At 34.3% G+C, this 23,856-nt stretch overlaps 1 protein-coding gene across 14 annotated transcripts in view; it reads left to right on the forward strand.

The window, feature by feature from the left end:
* PPIP5K2 (diphosphoinositol pentakisphosphate kinase 2) overlaps positions 1-23,856 on the forward strand; it is a 51,494-nt gene that overhangs the window by 23,336 nt on the left and 4,302 nt on the right. For 7 of the 14 annotated variants that reach the window (XM_068667160.1, XM_068667157.1, XM_068667158.1 and 4 more), the window contains 18 exons: positions 72-147; positions 234-343; positions 1,377-1,462; positions 2,133-2,258; positions 2,363-2,484; positions 5,427-5,609; positions 7,523-7,664; positions 8,636-8,859; positions 9,704-9,831; positions 10,027-10,141; positions 11,433-11,540; positions 11,625-11,741; positions 12,435-12,608; positions 14,971-15,144; positions 16,390-16,459; positions 18,459-18,578; positions 19,452-19,514; positions 23,116-23,247. In XM_068667160.1, the coding sequence (XP_068523261.1) occupies positions 72-147; positions 234-343; positions 1,377-1,462; positions 2,133-2,258; positions 2,363-2,484; positions 5,427-5,609; positions 7,523-7,664; positions 8,636-8,859; positions 9,704-9,831; positions 10,027-10,141; positions 11,433-11,540; positions 11,625-11,741; positions 12,435-12,608; positions 14,971-15,144; positions 16,390-16,459; positions 18,459-18,578; positions 19,452-19,514; positions 23,116-23,247 (2,270 nt within the window). The remainder of the gene's footprint in view (positions 1-71; positions 148-233; positions 344-1,376; positions 1,463-2,132; positions 2,259-2,362; positions 2,485-5,426; positions 5,610-7,522; positions 7,665-8,635; positions 8,860-9,703; positions 9,832-10,026; positions 10,142-11,432; positions 11,541-11,624; positions 11,742-12,434; positions 12,609-14,970; positions 15,145-16,389; positions 16,460-18,458; positions 18,579-19,451; positions 19,515-23,115; positions 23,248-23,856) is intronic. The other 7 variants (XM_068667162.1, XM_068667163.1, XM_068667164.1 and 4 more) reach the window with 7 other exon arrangements.

Raw genomic sequence — 23,856 nt, forward strand, 5'->3', positions numbered from 1 at the left:
ATTTAAAAGCCACTTGTTCAAGTAATATTTTAACTCATTGTGTTTTTTAATCAATATTCTTTCTCCTAAAGATTTTTTGATCTCTTTGAAAAATGTGATGGATATAAATCTGGAAAACTAAAACTGAAAAAACCAAAACAGTTGCAGGTAAGTATGTCTTTATTTTCTTGCTTTGGTGTTTTATAACTAGAAAATTATTTATTTTAAGTTAGTTCTGTATTTGCTTTCTTTAGGAAGTGCTTGACATAGCAAGGCAACTCCTTGTAGAACTTGGGCAAAACAATGATTCTGAAATTGAAGAAAGTAAAGCAAAGCTTGAACAGCTGAAAACTGTGTTAGAAATGTAAGTGTCTAATTTGCAAAATGCTATGTGTGTTGCTGTTTGTCTTGTTTGACAGTTACTTCTTCATTTGCAATGGTTATCAAATATGTTATGATATATTAATTGAAGCACTTGGGATGTCATGAAAGGACAAGAAAGAATGTCATGGATTAGGAGACCAGACATCTTGAGGGAGACCAGAGCTCCCGTTTTCTCCTTGTATTTTTAATGGAATTTTTAATGGAATTGATTAAACAATCAGTTTATCAATCTTCCTAGTGTCTCAGTGTACTACCTACATGAAAGGACTAGTTTCTGTGCTCTCAAATTTTATTTTTTTTTGCATAAGTACCTGGGTATAGTGTCTACCTCTTAGCAGTTGTGTGAAGTCTAGAACCTGTAGCAGCTTTCACTGTGTGTACTGTCTCCTTATAGCAAACTTGGAGGATTCCGTATATGATTTTGTATATGAAGTCTGAAATATTTAACAGAAGTAAAAAAGTCTTCAAGGATTGATAAGGAGTTGGGATCTCAGAACTCTAAATGGTAGCAGAATTTTTTTAGAAATTGGGGCAAATACAGTTGTTCTTGAAATTTATGAAGATACTGAGTTCTGTTTGAGAACTTCCTTGGCTAGTAAAGCAGTGGCCATCTGCATTGCCAGATCAGATTCTAGATACTGGTAGCCCATGTATTTATGAATCTGAAAAACAATTAAACAGATAAACTATTTATGCAACCTGCAAATGCATAGGCATTGTGTTTTTTGTTTCAGTTTTATGTTCAAAGTGGTGAGAACAAGTATTGTATTTGGAAGTGTTTCATCACAGAGTGCTTGATATTTCTGTAGTCATTCTGTGCTTGTTGAATACAGTTTGTTTTAAGACTGCTTTGCTAAAAGGTGGTTAAACGCTTAAATCAATGACCAGTGTGGTTTTATGATATCCTGTTTACAGGAGCATGGTAGATGTAGATTTGTACAAGAAAATATTTTAGATGTTGTTTGGTTGTTTGTTTGTTTGTTTTCCTCTCTCACTTCTTGTTCCTTCTTCAGGTATGGGCATTTTTCAGGCATAAATCGCAAAGTTCAGTTAACATATCTTCCTCATGGTTGCCCAAAGACTTCCAGTGAAGAGGAAGGTGTAGTATTACTTCTATGAATGTTAACTTAATATCATGTGTATTTACATAGTAAATGACTAGTGTTATAGTATGTCTTGATGTTAAGAATCAATATGTTGATTTAAATGGATGTTTTTATTGATGGTAAACACTTACCAGTCTCTTAATCTACTGAATTGCACACAAATTAATGCGTTAAATTTGTATTCCAACATTGTTTTTCTGTGTCAGGAAAGCAGGGGTTAAGAAGGTTCAGTAATTCATCAAACATGGTATCTTGGGGGGAAAGATGGGGAATTCCCACTCATCGTTTACTGATGACTTTAAAATGTTTCTAAGCGTTTTCTGGTCCTCGATCTGTATTCGTTGACTGCAATAACTCTCATCATTTAACAACCAATCTGTTCTAATTTTCTGACTTGATTTCATATTTGTTTCAGATTTCTTATTTAATATTTATTCACTAATGTTTTCTGTCTAATTTAACTACTTTAGGTTTTACTGTTTAAGTACCTGTTTAGTCCTCTAGTTCAGTATTATTTTAATGTTAGAAAACTATTAAAGGTTCCTAATGCAGAAGAGGTCATTTACTGCAGCCCTTTGTAGTCACAGTATTTTTGTTTATATGAAAAAAAAATGGAATTATAATATACTTTGCTACTAAACTCCTCTCTTTGTGTACAATTAGATAATAGAAGAAATGAGCCATCCCTGCTTCTGGTTCTAAAATGGGGAGGAGAACTGACCCCTGCAGGCAGGGTTCAAGCAGAGGAGCTTGGAAGGGCTTTCAGGTGTATGTATCCAGGTGGACAAGGTAAAAAGAAAACAGGAAAAACAAAAAAGTGTTGAATGGCATAGATCCCTTTTGAGGATAATAAAGTGTAAAATGAGAATTTGAGCAATCTGTTTGTTTGGTAGGAGATTATGCTGGATTTCCTGGATGTGGTTTACTTAGATTACATAGCACTTACCGACATGATCTCAAAATCTACGCCTCTGATGAGGGACGAGTTCAGATGACTGCAGCAGCTTTTGCAAAGGTACTATGTCAAATTGTGTGTTTCCAGTTAAAAAAAAAGCTGATAGTCTCAAACTTTTTTCTTCTAAAAATTGGTGGAGATTTGTAGTTTACAGAGGCTGTGTTTCCAAAGAAACTTGCTCTCAAAGATTGTTTAGTGATAGGTGGAAAAGTTTTCACTTAATGTGCCAGACATTGCAGACAGAGTTTCATTATAGAGCTGTAGCAATATGATTTAGTCCTTATCAGTAATCACCTCCATAATAGAAAAACATTTTTAGTTTGCACCTTGCTTATTTGTTTAGTACTTATTTTCTGAAATTATCCAAAAATTTTGTCAGAATTTCCTGACAAATTTTGTGTGTGATGAGTAAAAGCACAGGTGTTATAACTGATTTGAGGTAATGTATTCATTTTCCATGAGCAAAAATTACAATTTTCAGTCACTTCAGTGATTTGGATTAAAAGATCTGAAGTTCAAAAACAATATTTACATTGAGACCATCTTTCTCTTACTGATTTGTAACTTTACAGAAGAAATTAGAGAGTTTGAAACCTATCAGAAATGTAGACTTAATAAAGTACTTTGAAATTTTTTAAATGAGAATTTTTAAAAACAAATGTGTTTTTTTTTGGTATTAATAGAAATAATTCCTTTAAAAGTTGTTACAAGGATATTTTTTAATTTTTAGCCTGTCAAAACAGCTTCTCAGTAAATAATATGTAGTGGCAATACCACATCTTGATGTATTGTAGGTAATTATTTTTTTTTATTATTTTTGCTGTGAAATAAACATTTTGTGTTGGGATTTAAGAAATAAGGACTTTTTTTTTTGAGTAAAAACATGACTTTAAAGTAATTATTAATAGAAAACATTTTTAGATAAAATTCTATAATAGAAAAACTTCTTCTTTAGGAAAAAAAACACTTTAGAAAAACTTCTATTAATTGAAAACAATTTAGAAAAACTTTCTACATCTATAATGTTTGCTAAAATGTTCCTTTACCCCTCCTTATCCTAGGCAAATTTCTCTCTTGCTGCTCCTTCCAAATAGCCTTTCGCGTTTATAATACTTCTTAGTAATTTATTCACTTCCTTCTGGCAGTGATAAGGATTTTGAATTGTGTAAGAGAACTTGGACAGTGCAATCTTTACAGAAAGACTTCCTTAGGTGAATGATTTTCAGCAATAATACAGAGTGTTAGAGTGGTTTAAGTTAGAAGAAGCCTGTGTAGGTAATGTAGTCCAACTGCACACAAAACAGCATCAGCTTGAATGATGTTGCTCATCATTGTATCTAGTCAAGTTCTGAATATTTCCAAAAATGGAAATTCCATGGCCTCTCCAGGTTTTTAATCCCACTCCTTCATTCTCAAGTAATCTCTTTTTTTCGCCCAGGTAACCCATCCCTAACTTCTTCACCTTCAGTGTGTTCCCTTTTAATCCATGCTAACCTTCTGTATGACTTTCCACATGTCAGAATGCACTGCTTTTGTGCTTTGAGGAGGTTGTCCTTAGAGACAGCTGTCCTGGGCACCTTTGCCACTCTTCCATGGGAGTGCATGAACAAGCTTAAATCTCCTCATCAGAAGGGCGTCTGATAAAATTGTTTATTCTTTAAGGATCTGTCACAATATCGTGGTTTCTGTTACCAGAGCTGCCACTGACTTTCACGTTCCTGATACATCTGAGAAATAGATTGAGGAGAGTGCCTCAGCTAGATAGATATTTTATCAGTATCCTGTGTCACAGAATTATCCTGAATATCTCCAGTATCTGGAGCACCTGTCCCCTGCAATATTGCCCATGCATTAAGGTATCCAGGATTAAGGGCCCCAATATAAAACAGGACCTGCAATCAGGAAACATTCTTCACTTTTCTTAATAAGGCTTCATCTATTTTCTGCTTTTAGTTGGGTGGTCTGTAGCAGGGGCCCGCCGTGTTCTTACATGATCTTTTGATCTTTACCCATAACATCTCAGCTTCCTTGTTCCAAAGTAAAGCTCTCAGTGGTCAAGCCACTCCTTTAAATAGAACCCAATTCTTCCTCCTTGCCTTCCTGGCCTGAAGCTATAGCAGAGATCCATTCATGCGAGCTGTTCTGCCATATCGCTATTACCTTTGCAAAATTAAACCTTTGCAAGTGTTCAGAATTTCTTTTCCTGTTTGTTTCTGTCCTGCATGTGGTGTTGTACAGGCACTGGAACAGGTTGACTAGAGAAGTTGTGGATGCCCCATCCAACCAAGGCCAGACTGGATGGGGTGTTGAGCAGCTTGATTCTAGTGGAAAGTATCCCTGTCCATATCAAGGCAGTTGGAACTAGACGAGTTTTAAGGTCACTTCCAACCTAGACCCTTCTATGATTCTGTTGTTTCATACATCTGTCCTGCTTTCTCTTCCATTAGCAGGATTGAAGAAACATCACTCCATTTCCTTTCTTATCCCAGAACCCTTCAGTAGCCAGAAGAGCTACAAAAGTTTCTAGCCACTTCCATTTTGGAAGTCTTCATCCACCTGTAGTTCAACTATACTCTTTGAATGTTGTGCCATGCCACACAGGGTTTGGGCTTTGTAGGGTCTCTGCAAAGAGATTGTGTGTGTCCAGTTTGTCTTCCCAGATGCTATTCCATCTCTTCCCATAGTACCTTCCTCTGGTAACTCAGCACCTGACCCTGACCATGTCCCCCCCTAAGTCAGGACACTATTGCTTTCCAGCCTGGTGGAGAGGCACCATGGACTCCCTGCAACCCAAGGCCTGAATGGCTGTGGCGCTTCTGAGATGCCAGTATTACCTGAGCTCATGATGGGGATCATGCTGCATGGCAGGGCCAAGTCTTGTACATAAGCAACTGATACAATCTTGAATTTAAATTAGTATTTTGAGTGGGTTTTTGATTGTTTGTTTTTAAGATCCTGTTACTTTCTCATGCTTGTCTGATTAATTATATTATTTGCTTCAGGGTCTACTGGCCTTAGAGGGTGAACTGACTCCTATTCTTGTCCAGATGGTAAAAAGTGCTAACATGAATGGTCTGTTGGACAGTGACAGTGATTCTTTAAGCAGCTGTCAGCATCGTGTTAAAGCAACGCTCCATGAAATTCTCCAGAGAGACAGAGAATTTACAGCTGACGACTATGATAAGGTTAGAATATGATTACTTTTCAATGAAATGGAATAAATAGACAACAAAATATTTGTATTAAGTTAACAAACAGTAATTTTATGTATCTATTTTGAAAAATCATTTGTGTTTGCAAATAGTCTTGAACTAAAAAGGAAGCTGTAGCAATTGTGGTATCAGGTATTTCGATCTGTCTTGTAATTTAAGTAATAAGAATAGTTACAAACTTTGAAATAGGAATATACATGTACTTGTTGGTAGGGACCACATTAGTAAATCATCTTCACTTCGATTAATTTTTTTTTGATTATTCAAAAGATTATACTTTTTTTTCTAATTGTAACTTTGACTGTATTTAATATTACAAAATGTACTACCTACATCCTACAAGGCCTTTTTACTGACTATAAGAATACTAAAATGCAGAAAAACAGTAGAATACTTCCTAATCAGTGAAAGAAAATGCTGATGTAGTACAAAAACACACATAATTGTTCATGGTTTTAAATTTAAGTACTATTTGTTATAGTTAAGAAGCTTTTTTTTTTTTTTTTTTTTTTTTTTCTCTCTTTCAATTGCCTTTACCCTGTCTGGTATAACAGGTAAAAAAACAAGTCCTCAAATGTTGTCTCTTAAGTTTAAAACTGATGTTTTCTAAAAGATGGTGCTTTCTAAAGGAGAGCAAATTATTGAAAAATAATTTTACTAATTACATGTTTGCTCTATGTGGATTGAAAGAATCATCCAACCACTGCATAAAATAGATTCAGCAGTACTCTGAGGAAAGAGAGGGTTCGAGGTTTCAAAGATTTTTCTTCATTACCACCTTTATTTTTGCTAAAAATGGGAATTTGAAAAGTGACTGAAACTATATAACTTTATCTTCTAAAATAGTCACTGAAAGTAACTAACCTTTCAGATTAAAAAGTGATATCATCTTTTCTGTTGTTTGGCTTTTTTTTTTCCCACTTACCTGCAATTTGAAAAAACAATGTCTTTTCTTTTCCTGTGCCAGAGCACTGTTCTTATTGATGTAGTTTGTCATGATAGGGAGGTAGGGACTGTTTACTATTAGGTAGCAAGTAGAAGCTTTCTATTTCTAGATTATCCTATGCATTTGAGGAAACTGTGGAGAGAGTGCAAATATGTATGTATATTATATAGCTAAATTATTTTTAATATCATTTTTTTCATACTTCAGTTTATGTAGACCTTTTCTGAAAAAATGAGGCTAAAGCTTCCGTACATGGACATAAACTACTTTACTGACACCAGCTTAATGGAGATAATGTGTAACTTCTACAGTTTCTATGTAGTTTCCTTCAGTCAGGTCTGAAGGACATCTTGTAATATATGTGCACTTAAATATTTTTTTTGTCTGTGTTCATGTGCTGCAGTACCATAGAACAAAAACCTAAACCAGAAAGAATCAATTTTTTTTCCAGATACCTGCTTCGTCCTTCCGGTTATGTTAAAAAGGGTACTCTATAGAAAAAGATGTATTTTGTGAGACATGTAGCCTAACTATAATCTTTCTTATGAAAGTTTTGGTAAGTGTTTAAATGCAACAGTTACTTGAACGGAAGTTATGGAAAATTGCTAAGCATATACAGATCTTAAATGTGCTTGGAATTTTCATGTCTTAGAACAAATAAGAGTTTTAGGAACTCCTGAAACTGCTCATGTTTATTACATGGAAGTAATATGAATTCTATGAATTTATCACCTTTGAATTTCTAGTAAATTGTATTACCTTTCAATATATTTTTCTTTCTTAATTCCTCAGAGGGTGTAAATCATTAAGAAATTGTTTCAAAAATCACTAACAGCCTACTTGAATACCTTTCACCTCATTCTTGGAATCTTTAGTACGTTCCATCTTATTTCTATCATTCTTTTGAATCTAATCAGTTTGTGTTTATCTCAAATTGCAGCTTACTCCATCTGGAAGCATCTCATTGATAAAATCAATGCAGTTTATTAAAAATCCTGTAAAGACATGTGACAAGGTCTACTCTTTGATCCAGAGCTTGACTTCTCAGATTAGGCAAAGAATGGAAGATCCAAAGTCTGCAGGTACTTAAACATGTTTGTAGCTGTATTTAGTTTCTCTTGTTTGCATTTGAGAGCGTTATAACGTAGCCCTTCTGTAGTAAACCAGCTTTTAGCTGAACTTCATTCAACACTGGCATATGGATTTTCACAATCTGATTCACTGTGCATAATATTACAGTAAAAAACAGGAGAAACACATGGTTGTATTGCAGGTAAGGGCTCTTTGTGGTGTTCAGAAGTTCAGGTTAGTTCTCAAACATTTACAGAAATTCTTGGCATAATTATTTGAAATGCAGCAGTCCATGGAAAGAAAGGCAAAGCAGATTCCAATAAAACTATTTAACACAGGTACATTTTTGTATTTAAGTGTCTTTGCTGAATATCTGTTGTTTGTTATTTGATGCATAATAATATTGTATAGAAAGATACTTTGTATGAATGGTGGTGAACCTACAATACAGGAAAACTAGAGCTGGAACTGGCCACAATGCTTTTTTGGTACTAACTAAATACTGGAATATTTGCTATCAATCTTCTTTGCAGTGTGTTGCAATGCAAACATCTGTTTTGAGGTTGAGGCATAAAAGTGTCATGCCTAAGTAGTATCACTGTTCTTTGTTTGGTCTAGTCTCCTGTCTTATGAATGAGATAATCCAACCTGTCTACCAGTCTCTTGGCTTTTGCTTTTGACAACTTTATTACGTGACCAGTGCTGTAGGACACATTATTCTTGGTGCTGTAGCTTTGTCTAAGTGTAAGGGATGCAGTTCTACAGGGAAACTTTCTGCTGTCTTGATGTGGCTAGATGTTTTTATCAGTAAAATTAACCATATGCACATGTACTCCTTCTTATTGGAAGTAGTAGAATTAATTTATTTTATCTCTTTAATATATTTTAGAATTGTTTTCAGCAGTTACTACCATGTAATTACTTTTTTTCTCTTGTTATTTGGATGCTGCTGATTACTTACATGAGATACGTATTTATCCAGATATTCAGTTGTACCACAGTGAAACACTAGAACTGATGCTGCGCAGATGGGCCAAGCTGGAAAAAGACTTCAAAACAAAGAATGGAAGATACGATATTAGCAAAATTCCTGATATTTATGACTGTATAAAGTATGATGTACAGCACAACGGCTCCTTAAAATTGGAAGACACAATGGAGTTATACAGGCTTTCAAAGGCTTTAGCTGACATTGTGATCCCTCAGGTAAATATTTTCAGTTATTAAATGGATTACTTGCAGAATTAATGCTTTACCAAACTGTGTGAAAGATGTCTACTTTGTATTTTCTATTGAAGTTCATTTTAACTTCACATCTTATTTTTTGGTAGGAAGCAGATTGTTTTGTTTTAGAAAGATTTTGTTTCAGAATTCATTGAAGTGTGTTCACAGTGTTTTTTTTCTGGCAGTTGATACTGTGAACATGTCTGCTTTTCCTACTTCAGTGTATTAAGGTGAATTGTCTCATCACAGCCATTATTTACAGATTTGAGTGGAGACCGTGTGATCAACTGTATATTCTTGAATCACGTATAATTTCATTCTTGCTGCTTTTAACAACTTCATTTTCAGGCTCTCTGCAATTGATGCTGAATCCTGGTCTATCTAACTTACCTTGTCTTAAGCAACTGAAATTTTAAAGGACTTTTCTACTGCTTCAAAGTGCTAACACTTCCAGATAAAAACTCCCTGATAAAAACACCTTAAGTTTCACAGAATTTAAGGCCATGTGTAGACAAGTTAAATTTCCATGTACTGCATGTACTGTAATTCAGATTAGCTCTAAATGATGTAGGCTACAGGATATGAAATTGTATTGTAATATCCTGTGCATGAAGAAGTGATTTTCTGTGTTATCTCAAACAGGAAAAAGGCAAACCCCTTTTTACATGAAGGGAGAGGTCAGTATTTGATTATAATAACATTAAACAGAACAATTTGCAGCCAGACAAAAGTAATAGATGGCTAATTATATTTAATATACAAGCCTTGAATTAGAAGATGTTTTGATCTTTAACTGATTTTTAAAAGTCAATTTCTTCTTACGCAGGAATATGGTATTTCTAAGTCTGAAAAACTAGAGATTGCCAAAGGTTACTGCACTCCTCTAGTTAGAAAAATACGTTCTGACCTTCAGAGAACTCAAGACGATGATACTGTAAATAAGCTTCACCCTCTGTAAGTCTTTATTTTTTTTATATGGTTATGTTAATTTCTGTTAGACTTACTGGAGATACTCCATAGCTTTCATACTTGAGACATCTTACTAGTTCAGTATAATTTAAAACATATGACTCATTTATTAGTCGACAGCTATTTCTAAAATAGGGTTACATCTCATTATGGTCTAATTAGATTTCTTTTTCTTTTAAGTTACTCCAGGGGTGTTATGTCCCCTGAACGCCATGTTCGTACACGACTATATTTCACCAGTGAAAGTCATGTCCATTCCCTCTTGTCCACCCTTCGTTATGGTGCCTTATGTGATGTAAGTTGAACACTTTTTCTGTGAAAGCTGTGGTATTTTATGAGGAACCAAAAAGATCAATTTTTACTGAAGATGTATTAATTGAAAGCTTAATTTTCTAAAATGGCTTTGGAAATTATCACACTTTTTTAAACATTTGGTTTCTTGTTTAATATGCAGAGACATATTTCAAACTCATAGGGTGGTCATTGGAAAACAGCATGCTCCTTTAAAATGAGTTCCATTGGTGTGTTCAGCTATACAAGGTCTCAAAGGGGGTTGCAAAGGAAAGATTTATTTATTTTTGTCTTCTGTTGTCACCTGTTATTATTACCAACTTTTTTCTGATCAAATTATCTTACTCAGGCTTCTCTGAATTGACTTTTGGATTGGCTTATTTTTGGTTACTGGAATGTTGTCAAGAACTTTCTACTTGGCTTCAAGTATGCTCTTGTAGGGCAAAGTTCCTACTGTTCAGTGGACTGTCTTTCTTTCCCATACTGGAGTAGAATACTTTGAAGGTGCTGCTTTATTCTCCCTCTGATTGGCTTTGCAACCTAAGACCAAAACAACAAGCTCTTAAGACTCAGCAGTTAACTAGCTGAGCTCATGGACAGAGGACAGTGTAGCACCACAGAGTCTACATAGATGTTTCTGAGACATTGTGATTAAAGTAATATTTTTTGAAATAGCTACATATATATACTTGCTTCTGGTGACAGATGAGTAAACTCTTTGGTGCAATAAGCATTTTTAATCCTTGACCTCTGTGAAATTCTACAGCAGATACACCCATAGTTTGTTTTTTTTTTTCATAATTAATGAACCTTTGTTTTAGAGCATGAAAAAGGTGAATATTCACTTTAAGTAACTCAGAATATGATGCTTACTCTTCTGCTATACTTTAGAAGTACCCCATGTCTGTTTAACTACTATAAAGATACCTAGAAACATTTCCCACAATATACTATTTGATGCAAGTTTATTGCAGAGTGCAAGATTCTCATAAGGAGAATATAAAATGGTGCTTCTGTCTACAATGTATATGTCATTATTAACAAAATAACATAAAAGATATACTGAAATAAAATGTGAAAATTTCTGATCTCCACTTCCCATTCATTTGATGAGTAATTTTGCTTCACTTTTTTCTAGTTGTGTCTCAGGTTTTTCGTTAGCTATAAAGAGCTTCATACTGCTTCTATGAAAGTAAAAGCCATGTAAATGAGAGAAAATTGAAATCATCAGTCTTTCTAAAAGAAAATTGCTAGCTTTTATTTGTCAAGATGCTAATTTTTTTTCTCTTCATAAGGAATCAAAAGATGAACAATGGAAACGAGCTATGGATTATTTAAATGTTGTCAATGAACTCAATTACATGACACAGATTGTTATCATGCTTTATGAGGATCCAAACAAGGTATTTAAAATGGACAAATGTCTTCAGAAATGAGTAATGCTAAGCTATGTATTAAAGTGTAAATCTATTTATTATTTTCTTTAGGAACTTTCTTCAGAAGAACGTTTCCATGTAGAGTTGCACTTTAGTCCAGGAGCCAAAGGCTGTGAGGAAGATAAAAATTTACCAGCTGGTTATGGATACAGGCCTGCCTCCCGAGAGGTAATAATTATATCTTTCTTTAAAGCAAAAGTTATTTTTTTCTGGATACAGACATACCTAAAATAAACAGTGGGAAATTAGGTTAAAAAATACAAGTGTAATTTTTTGGGGGGTCCATTTGGAATGTACATAGACAATGTGGGTCTCCTATGGCTTTGCTAGAGTTTTTACTACAAGTACAAACTATTATTTGTAAGAAAGTGGTAGCAACACCAGTGTCACACTAATGACATGCTGGCAACTGAAATAAATATTTAAGAAAATAAGATAGTTTGTCATGCTTATTAGTTTGATGGCTCAACAGATTGTTGAGGACTGTAACTGTATTTGTAGGTCTGTGTAGGTCTGTCACATGCTTTTTGAGAAATGAATCCTGCAAAACTTGGTGGGAATTTTGACTTGCAGGGCTAGAATTTTACTACTATGTCAGCAGGAAGTTGGAATAAGATATGTAGACTGAACAGTCTGGCTAATTAAGACCATACATTCATATGCAGTGGCATGGTAGGAGCAAATACACATGGTTTATTAAGTCTAAATCAATATGTATTTTATAACTAGTTGTTCAATAGTATATAATTTACTGATATCTTTGTTGCTTTGTGTTTATGCAGAAGATTCATTTAGTAGCCACTTCTCTATATGTGTTGCAAGGTGTGAATCTAAATTGAAAAGGAAATATATTGTTTGTAGAATGAAGGCTCGAAGAAAACCTCCCACAGAAATGATAGTGATGAAGAGGCACATGCTTCTAGAAGGGATGAAACAGATCGGTCAGTAGTGATGTTCAAGCCAATGGTATCAGATCCAATTCACATACACAGAAAGTCACCCCTTCCACGATCCAGGAAGATTGGTTCTGTTGAAGTAAGTGTTTATGTTTCAGAGAATGTCTTTCACAGAAATTAACTTCTGTTTATTTTAACAAAGCAATAGCAAAGGTAATTCTGCTTTCAATTACACAGAACCAGTATGGTGTTAAGTCTCACAAAAGGGTTCCTCTTATTTTGTGGACGTCCTCCATGGCAATAATTTGTCTGAATGAATTTTTTAAAATGCATGATCAATTTCCCATAAAAGATTTATTTCCTTGTTGTTTTATAAAACCATATTAGAGAGAAAAAAAAAAAAAAACATTTGAAAATGAAGACTTTTTCAATCTAAACCTACATCTTCCAGCTAACATACATTGCTTTTGTATCCATCCTTACAAGACAGCCGGTGTTGGAAAGTAAGCCAACCTTCAGGGTCATCATACTGAGAGGGGATGGGGATTTGCGGGGTTATAGGGGAGATGCAGGAGGTGAGATAAATGTCTTCATCTGTATTTGTTTTCATGTGGAGTGGAAGTGACTCCACTCATTCAGCATTTGAAGGTAAGACAATAGACTGTAAGTTGTGTTTTTTTTTAAATGGGTTGGGTTTGTGTTTTCATTAAGTCTCTAGATAACAGCTTGAACAGTCTAGTCTCCTGTCTTGAAGGCCATGACATCTAGGTGTGCTTCACAGATACGGCTTTAATGTCACAGAGGTGGGGGATGCAGAGCATTGTCACTGATACCATTTGTACAGTTGAGTGGCAAAGCTTCAGTTGGTGCATAGTGGCACTTCTATGACGTTAATGCTAGAAGCAGACTAACAGCTTCTTATTGCCTCATTTTCAGTTGCTTAAAACCATCAGAACTTAAGATTCACACCAAAAGCTTTTCCTTTCATGTTTGTGTTGGCAATGGACTGTTTGTATGCAATGCAAGTATTACAGAAGCAAGATTTGCAAGTTATTTGGTTATTGGTAGTATGGAGAGAAAAAGATGCATGGTTTCCTTCTATAAGGATATCTGTATAACTTCACGTGACTTTCATAAATTAACATAGGTAATAAATGTGAATGTCTGACATTTTCTATTTCCAAGTTTTATCATAAACAAATGCTCACAACATCAATATTTTGGATTTTTAAATGCTCTTTTCAGTACGATCATGCAAGCTCCCCTCCTATTTATGAGTTCATATACACACAGCTTAATAGACTTTTACTTCAAACTTTTAACTTTTTTTCATTTTCATAAATTGTGTGGAAGTTACTTTCAAAAGGTATCACCAATTACTAAATTTTGACTGTGCATATAATATGGCTCCTAATAGAATTGGTTCCAGCATTCCGTGACTGTTTATTTGCTGGAATATTTAAAGAAAACATACACTATGATTTTTTTTATTTTTTTTTGTCCAAAAGGAAAATTGAGAGATACATCTGGCCCACTGAAATCTGCAAAACCAGTATTTGGAATATTTGTACCAAATAGTAATTTCAAGTGTTTTAAAAAAAAAAGTCCTTTTACTGCAACTTAAACTGCAACTGCCTTGAACTTTTTTTTTTCTTTTTTTTTTCTGTAAGGCAATTCTTTTCCCTTACATCCATTAATTTGAAGGGACACTGTCAAGTGTGTGATTAGATGGAAGTTTACATTTGGGGTATAGTTAACAATATTTAGAGAAACATTGCTACTGTAACTGAGTCGTGCAAAAAAAAAAAAAAAGATTTTGAAGAGTAAAATGAGAAAGTAAGGCTCATTAGCATTGGAAATCAAATTCTTTATTGCAAAAAATGTTGTTTACTAATGCTATGTAGTAATATAGGGCATGCAGGACTCAGCCTGACACTGTCTTCCCTTGAAGTCTTGTAGCTGTCCAGCTTCAGATAATCTTTAGGGCTTTTTTAAGGTTGGAAAACTACTATCAGTCAGATTGGTGTCACTTAACAGTCAGTCTCAAAGGTGATTCTAAAATCAGAGTCTCTTAGATCAGGCTATAGACTTATCAATGAAAATTATTAAGTACTAAATAGGAAAATTTAATGTACTTAGAGGGGGAAAACTATTAAACAGTATGTCAAGGATAAAAAGCTATTCTGTTTCCAATGTGAGGAATTCTAAAAATTATGAACCAATTATTGATGCCCATTATTTTTCTTTCATGCCGTTATTTAATAATTAATATACAAGAAATGTGATTAGAATGTATTAAAATATAATTGATTGAGTGGAAGTGATAACTTCCTCATATTGTAATACTTCTCTTCCCTACTCACTGTTTAATAGTTTTAGAAGCAGTATATTAAAAGGGTGCAAGCAGACTGGGTATTTTTTTTTTTCTTTTCTGTTCATTTGGCTCTGTTGAATCTAACTTTGCATGCTTTGCTGTTTTTTGCCCCCTTTCTCACTTCCAGGAAGAGAGCCCCCTGAGTGTGTCTAGCCCAGAGTGTATTGGTACCTGGCTGCATTACACCAGTGGTGTGGGTACTGGGCGTCGAAGACGCAGATCAGGGGAACAAATCACTTCTTCCCCTGTCTCCCCTAAATCATTGGCTTTCACATCCAGTATTTTTGGCTCATGGCAACAGGTTTTTAAACTTTACTTCATTAAACATTATTATGCATTCCAAGCAACAACCAACTGTCTTTAAGGACATCTAATCCCTTGTTATGGATTACATTTGAAGCAAATTCTTCCACTTTTTAAATTTACTTCCCGAGAATGTTTGGGGGAAAAAGAGCAAGTGCATGTTTTTCCACTGAATGTGTTACACACTGTCTTGAAAAATTGGTTTCCTTATAGGAATTGCAAATGTTACCACAGTAGAAAAGACATAGTCTACTGCATAATAAAACAGATTTCTGCTTTGGCTTAGTTGTCCTTTAAGACTTTAAAAACGGCATTGCTTAATTTGGTGGTAGGTAAATTTAAATTATTTTTTTTTTAATAATTGCAACCAATACCATTTAAAATAATTTATTTGGAACTTCATATTGCTATTCAAAACTTGTTTTGCATATATCATATTTTCAGTGGCCTGGTATTAACTATTGCAGGGAACAAACTCTAGCACTAATAATTCTTGCGTTCTGTATCTGGAGGTATCTAAAACTCCCAACACAGTACATCATCCATTGACTGTATCCATTGACAATATTTTGAAGATTTTCCTAAATATGTGGGGGAGGAAGCAGGAAAAAAAAGACAGTAAATTTTTTAACGTACCAGTGAAGATAAAAGATTCTTTGTATTTCAAGATATTGTTTACCGGTTTGACAATGGATGGTGTTCTGTTAATCATATCCTTTTTCTTTGAAATTTTTCATAATTTCTTTTTGTTGTGGAAGATTATAAAACTATTTGCATAGGAAAAGTTTATATCAGTAAAGGCTGTGAGCATCTGAAGATTACACTGATTGAGCCCGTGCATGGATCAGTGATTGTATGGTGTCCTCAATAGTTTGTCTGTCTTTCCTTCCCTCCCCTCCTTTTTTTCAATACAGGCGCAGTTTAGGAGAGTGCATTTGGTAAAATAAAACAAAATGTCTCAAATGTCTGTTCTCATATCTGTCTTGGTCTGTGTCCCTTCTCATTCTGAATGCTTGCTTTGCACCACTTCATTGCAAGGAACTCATATGTGAAATGGACTCCCTTCAGAAGGGGATATTGCATGATCTTTCATGTTTCCTTTACATATTTTTACTAACACTTATCATATAGCTTATTAACACTTGTCTGTCTGAAGCAGGCTGCTGTATCAAGTTAAATGGACTTTTCATGCCACTGTCCTACTTTACCTTATTTTTCTGTTGTTTTTTTTTTTTATATCCAGGTCCTATCAGAAAGCAATAGTAACTTACGAACACCGAGAACTATTCTGGAACAAAAGCAGAGTGGTCTAGGTATGTGTATACAGTTGAAATTTTGTTCCATGTTAGTAGCTTTTCATCTGCCTGTTGTTCTGCACAGTTGTACTTTCTTTAAAAAACTTCAATGTGAACAGGACCTGGTAGCATTTCCTATCAATAATATGATGAGTGTGCCTATTGAACTGGTCAATTTTCTACAACAAAAATTTCTAAATAAATCACAAATTGTTTGAGGCTGTTCACACTACTGACACTGTACTGACTGAAACAGGATTATTTTTAATGTAAAGTAGATTTAACAAAAAATGTAGTTCATGACTGAGTTGCCTGGGGTTTTTGCAAGAATCTTTTGGATTGAAATAGCCTACAATGGAAACAGTTAAAATATGTTTCTTGAAAAACTAGCATTTCCTACTGTGGGCAATTGATGGAATTGAAGGTGTCTTACCAAGGAGAAGGGGGAACAAACCTCAAGTATCTTCATATATTAGGGTTTTTGCACATATTCCCTCTCCAAAAATCAATTTCTTCTTTTCAGCATTAGAATGAATCATGCTATAATTCAATGACTTGTTTCAAATTCTTTTAATTCAAGTGGTGCTTTTCTGTTGCTTCTTTGGAACTGACATTCACATGCCTGATACGTAAAAACATGAAATCTTGCACTACTATAAATTAATATTGATTTTTTTTTCTGTAAGTGTGTCTTTTTGTGGGAAAAATGAAGTGTAGAAAATGCATAAGGTACATGCATAAACTGAGAAGTAGCTTTTCAACTCTCTGCAAAGATCTGTATTTTTTTGCATGTCTAATCTTCCTGTGATACTTTTCTCCCTATTATATTTTTCCCTTAGTAAAATGCATACATCAGGTGCTCTTGTTTATTAAAGTATTTTTTTTTATTGTGTGCTTGCTAAAGTTAAACAACTTTTCTTTTGTCAATATGACACGATATGGCTTGTGGAAGTTTATTTCTGTGCATAGGTGAAGATATTACATTTGATGTCAAAGGCTTTTGCCACAGACCAGGCACCAATTTATTTTGGCTGTGATTGGTCACATGTGCTGGTAATGTTTCCTCTCATTAGGTCATCAAAAGTAATAAAAGGAAGTATCACTGGATAGATAGTTGGTCTTCAAAAATGATCTGTCTAAAATGGAAAAGATAAGTTATGAGTGAAACCATTTTTCTTTTCAACTAGTAATGAAGAATCAAGGGAAAAATTTGCAGCATTTTTTTCCATTTTTTTCACTGTTCTATGTAAATTTAATTTATGGTGGATTATAAAAGTTATTTTCATCTTTCTTTATGTAGCTTTCAGTGATTTGTTAACACTCCCATCCCAGTGGCAAGATCATATAAATTGTAACAAAAGTACTTTTACTTGCATGGAGATATACAAAAGTCGTCTTTGGAAATGAAGTTAAGCTAAACTCTATGAAACTTTTAGATATTTTCAATTTCTAATAATGATGGTAGCTGAAATATGACTAGAGTATTTCAAATTTGGTTAACATTTTGTTGGGGTTAAAGGGGAGGTGTTTCCATGTCTGTGGAAATGCATGCATACTTCATTGCAGCCTGTCATCTCAAAATTTTATTTGGATGAAAGCAATGAGTAGTATTTTCCCAGTTTATATTTGTTTGAGAACTGCGGGTTTTAAAACACACAACGTTCACATCATCATCTTGCTTTTGTTTTGTTGTTTTGGTTATGTTTACGTTAATGCTAACTGGTAACTTTTCTTTACCAAATGTGAAAACAGGATAAGAAGTCACTTTGTTAAAGTCAGTCCTCTCTTTGCACATATGGCAGAGAGTGGTGTGTCATGAGTAGAAGCACAATAAATTATGATAGTTTCAGCCTACAAGTACCACTCTGACATTACAAGCATATTGTGAACCTGTCCAAGGCACTGCCAAAAGCTGCCTTTTGTGTGGTAAGAGCCATGTGCTTGCATGCTGCATGCATCCCCAATGTGAATGGACGAACACCTGGTTGTTGTATGTATTTTCTCTAACTCCCATCAGGGTCTCACTGTGCGGGCCTGTTTAGCACCTCAGTGCTCGGGGGTTCTTCAAGTGCACCTAACCTACAGGATTATGCTCGTACTCATCGTAAAAAGCTGACTTCTTCTGGCTTCATAGATGGTATGTGCACACTCTCGCACATGCACGCACAAATCCATGTGCCACATTAAACTTCTAAAGATAAGTCGTAGGTTACTGATTTTAATGGAATCCTAGAATCCTTTGCCTTAGTATTAATTGTATGAGTTTCTATTCCTTCTTTATTGCCCACAGCTTGCTTATGTTTAACTTAATAGCATAGTTAATTCTTGTGTCTGTCTCGAATTGAACATTAGCTCACAAACTTGTTATACATGTCAGGAGATTTCAGAAAATGCATTTATAAAGTAAAATAAAATTTTAGTTTTGAAATTCTTTTCTCTGTTCTTTAAATGTCAGGTTTTATCATTCATTATTGATCTTGGAGCATATACAAGGAATGAAAGAAATGACAAACTAGTAATTTAAATACTTATGGTGAAAATTTTAGGATTCCTGACCTTTTTTCACTGGGGATTGGAATACAAAAGAGCAGGAGATTTTCAGTTTTGAATAATCTGGGGTAGAGAACAAAGTCTTTCACTAGATTTCAGAATGTAAAAAAGCACACCTTTTATAACTCCTAGGTGAAACAGTATTCATGCTGTTTCCCCTCCAATTCATTACTCAATGTTCAACTCTAACCTGATATAATGTTGTATGCCAGAATCACCAGCTCATTCTGCTTGTTTTCATACACTTCATTACACATCTTGTAGCTACCAGCAATTCAAATTTTCTTCTTTTTAACCTCTATTTAGATTTTAGCCCCTTTTCTTGGTCCCTTCTGCATGCCACTCAGTTCTAATACCTTCTCATCTTTTCTTTTTTTCTTACCTCCTCTTTTCCTTTTTAAAAATGTCCCTCTTTTGGTAGCTGTTACAAATTTCAGGTACCTGTTTTTCTCTTTCTTAGACACCACACGCGGTTCTGCTGTTAAAAGGTTTTCTATCTCATTTGCTCGACACCCAACCAATGGTACGTTTTGCTTTTATTTTAAAAACAAAAACGAAAGGTTCCTTGCTTCATCCCTTTTATTTTTATTTCAAATACGGGGTGTACAGTATCATCCAGCCGTCTGTCATTCCTAACTTCAAGCACAATTCCAAATATATTTGTAATCATTAGATATCCTGAATCCCTTCTTTACCATTCATTAGTCTGAATATAACATCAAAATTCATTCCTCAGAAAAATCCTTGAAACAAATTGAAGTGGTACTTACTGTTAATCATGATTCCTGTAACAAATTATTCTCCCCAATTACTCATGTGATCAGACTGTATGGATACAACATAAAAACAGAATTAAATCTGATCTTTATTGGGTATACACATCTTGATAGCTACTGCTGCTTCTTCTTCACCTTTCTCCTGCTGAACTGTTTCCCTGGTCCTTCTGATTCTATAATAAATCACTAAATTGACAACTGGAGTTTATGATAATCTTCTTGAAGTGATACTAAATTAAAAAAGCAAAGCAGACACTTCACTTAACCTACCTGCAAAATCACTATATTTAACATCAGACAAAAATTTATTTTACCTTATCATGCTTCTCTGTTCATCAGTTGTGCAAATTACTTAAATATTGCACTAAAAAGTCACAGCGAGAGAGTTGCCTTTTAACTTGAGAGTTAATTTGTCTTCAGGCTACCATATTTACAAAAAAAGTCTGGTTTAACACGTGACAGAGGTCCATCTTTCTCTTTTTCAGCAAACATTTCATACCTAATTTTCTACTTGATTAAAGATGCTCAAAATATATCCTGTTCATGAAAACCAAACTCGGTTTTCTGAATCCACCCAATCTTAATGTAGTTTTTTCAGATTTCTTAATTGCATTTTTAAAATATGCTTGACAGCTGGCCGAGTACAGTGATGATGACATCATCGAAACTGCAGTGGAAACCACCAGCGTTTTAGTGTTAGATTCAAAACGTGTTTCTTTAGAGACAAGGTTAAAGAAAAAGAGCAATTTTTGTTTTGATTTCTTGAGAAGCAAACGGGTCCTTTATGATATTCATTTGGAATCCATAGTGAGTTTTCTGCACTGCGGTGCTTGTCGAAGGAAAACTGATACAGTAGGAAAGATAGGAACCTGTTTTTTATCTTTAGAATGAAATCAAGTAATATTTCCCAAACATTCAAGGTCAGAAAGTAAGAGCTGCACTTGAATACCAGTGTCTAATAATTGATTATTTTCTGCTCCATTTAGCGCTCTCTTTGTGGCTGCATTCTTTAAAAATGGATCTAAATTGCTTTTAATGAATGCATCGATTGTTCTGATTCATTTAATACAGATGTTTTACCACACATCTTTTACAAGATTAATGCATGCTCTTTGAGCTCCTATGGAACCTAAATACATTGCAGGTTTCTGAGGTTTCTCTACTAACATGAGGACATATTGGTGTTGTTTTGTCTGTCCTATGGACTATCATTTTGATTCTCCTTGTCCCTTTCACTCTGTTTCTTTCTCACTTTTATGTTATTATCATACCTTCTAACTCATTTCAGACTCCCCCCTTCCCTGCCATCTTTAGTTCAAGGAACATGGTGAAACAAGTATCTTCTGACAGTGCTTTACGTTATTTTCTGGGCCTCTTGTGCAGAACACCGACACCTATTTAGGTGCTGGTCCATTTCCTCTGTGGAATTGCTAGGCTCCAGTGGTATGTCTCTATTGCTTTTAAATGTAAGACAGCAGGGTGGCTTTTTGAAATGCCGCGTGTACCCTTTCATTGTCTTGCATTTTGATGGGGACGGCGCTTTATGAGTCAATATAAACAAAACTATAAAAGGCTGGTAGTTTACAGGAAATTGTCTTTTTTAAAGGGATACTGTCAGGGTTCTTCATCATTAAAATTAAAAAATATTTATTATAAATGTATACTTTATCGTAAAACAGTTCAGATAGATTTCCAGGATAACTTTTCAGTCATATCGGAGGCAAAAATGTTGCAATAACATGCTGGGATATGGCTATCAGATAAAAGAATTGTTAAAACCAAATAAAAACATGTAGAAGGTCAAATTCCTGAAAGAAAAGGGTGTGGGCGTATTTTGAAATTCCTTTCTGGACTTCTGTAAAACTGCAGTATAACAGTACTAGTTATTAAAACGTTAACCTGACATTGTCCCACTGCATTCAATATAAAATTTTTAAAAAATATTCCATCCAAATGACTGTGACTCTTCTGTCAGCATAAAGAGCTAAGTCTTACCTTACTGTAATGCAAAGAAAGGGTTTGCGCTTTGCATGCATGCATTGTTATTTAGGATGTTAACATGTATGCCAAACATATTTTAGTGCTTACTCTGAAGTGTAGCTGTTGTGTTTACATGAAAATAGAAATGAAGTATGTGGTGGTGTTTCTTTTATACATGAAAACAAAGTTTCCATGAAAGGCACTGTTTTATTTGTAGTATAAGTGAAGCTGACATGAATATACTTCAGATGATTGTATATTGGGAGTGACCGTCCCTTGAATTTTTTGGCCAGTATAAATACAGATATTTTCAGGGGGAAATTTTGGTTACTTCTCTATCCAAAGCACTAAATGGGGAGTGGGTAATTAACACGGCATACCAGAAAAATATTGATGCTTATTGTTTTGGGGGAGGGAGCAGGTCATAGTCTTAATGGTATCTCTAATAAATGTACCTTGAACTGAAACTAAACATGACTTCATTCACTCTTGTCTCTTCATTTAAATATTGAAAAATAAAAATGTAGCAACTGTAAATTTAAAATATTGAATTGCAAAGTTGTAATGTTACAGCTGTATGTTGAAAACACTAATGGATGTATTTTCCTCTTTTGAAATGCAATTGGATGAAGAGCTGTTCACTGAGTTTTCAAATGTGCATCAGTTTACAGAATTGCAGGGTGTCTTTCTTTCCAAGATGTATTTAAATGCTTTTGAGTATATTAGTAGTATGGATATGCATGGTTGCTTTATAATCATTACTAATAGAGAAGTCCAATAAGTTTTTAGATTTTGGTTTCGTATACTTACCTGTTAAAATGTATGAAACTTACACTATTTAAATACTGTTTTTAAATGCCAAAAGGTGGGTGTAAAACTGTCTTAAAAGAGAAAACGTGTAACCGCAAGGTACAAAGGTGGTAATAGTGGTTTTCCTTTCATATTTAAGGCAACAGTTTTTCACAGAATAATGAAGGTGATAGAATGTGAATTCTGCAAATATAATTCTTCTCGGAAGTTCTAGCATTTTTAGTTCTTGTCTTTGCTAACAGTTGATAATGTAGCTGTCAATTGATTTACCTGTATAGTGTTCTGCCAAAACACATTTGTAAAGTTTGGAGGCTGCTTTTTGTGCACGTGTAGCATCCCATAGTATGCTACATGGTACCTTGAATTTAATAGATCCTGGAAATTGGCACATTTTGTTCCAACTCCTGTAACCTTTACTACCATGATTTCAAGAGTACTATGTCTGCACGTGCTGATTTAAAATAAGTATTTTTTGTCATGAATTAATAATTGTCAATGCAATAGCTTAAATCCTGCCTTAAGTCTCGAAATCTCTTTTCTTTATTATTTTTCATGTAGGTTTTGAACTATATTCCATGGTGCCTTCTATTTGCCCTTTGGAAACTCTACACAACTCCCTGTCTCTGAAGCAGGTGGATGAATTTCTCGCCTCTGTTGCTGCTCCATCAAGGGAAAGTCTACAGGAGACATGTACTGATTTTGTTTGTAATTACGTTCATTTTAAGTTATTAAATAACTTATGTCTAGTTAATCTTTCCAATATACTACAGATAACAAGTAACCTAAAATTTTGTTTTTTTAAAAAAAAGGAAGAAATAATTTAGATAAACTATAACTTTAATTTCTGCAGTATCATCTTGCTGTAAGGACACTGTTAGAGTCAATTAAAGTAATGCCTCTGCTATAGTAGTATATATACTGGTATAGTAGGTTAAGGACTTCCTGAAAATATAATTTGTTTATTTTACACACAAATAGCACATTAAGGACTCAACTGTATGGTCCACATTGTTAGTTAGATGATGAGGAGTTCTTTTTAATGAGCATGCAGTGTTTCCAGCTTTGTATTTTATAGTTTTACTGCTGGTAACCTCAGCAGAGTAGTGTTGCCTTTTATATCTTAAAACTGTGTTATACCCTGTTTCTTTCAATATTACTTAGTGTTTCACTGTACAGTTGCAGTTACTTAGTTTATGCTGTATGTTTAATATTTAAGTTATCTTGAAATTAAATACAAACTGAATTCTATACATGGGTATGTGTCCAGGAAGATGGTTTCCCAGTGTATAGTGTGCTGCT

This window comes from Anas acuta, chromosome Z (genome assembly GCF_963932015.1).
Source record: "Anas acuta chromosome Z, bAnaAcu1.1, whole genome shotgun sequence".
In the NCBI taxonomy this organism is placed as follows: domain Eukaryota; kingdom Metazoa; phylum Chordata; class Aves; order Anseriformes; family Anatidae; genus Anas; species Anas acuta.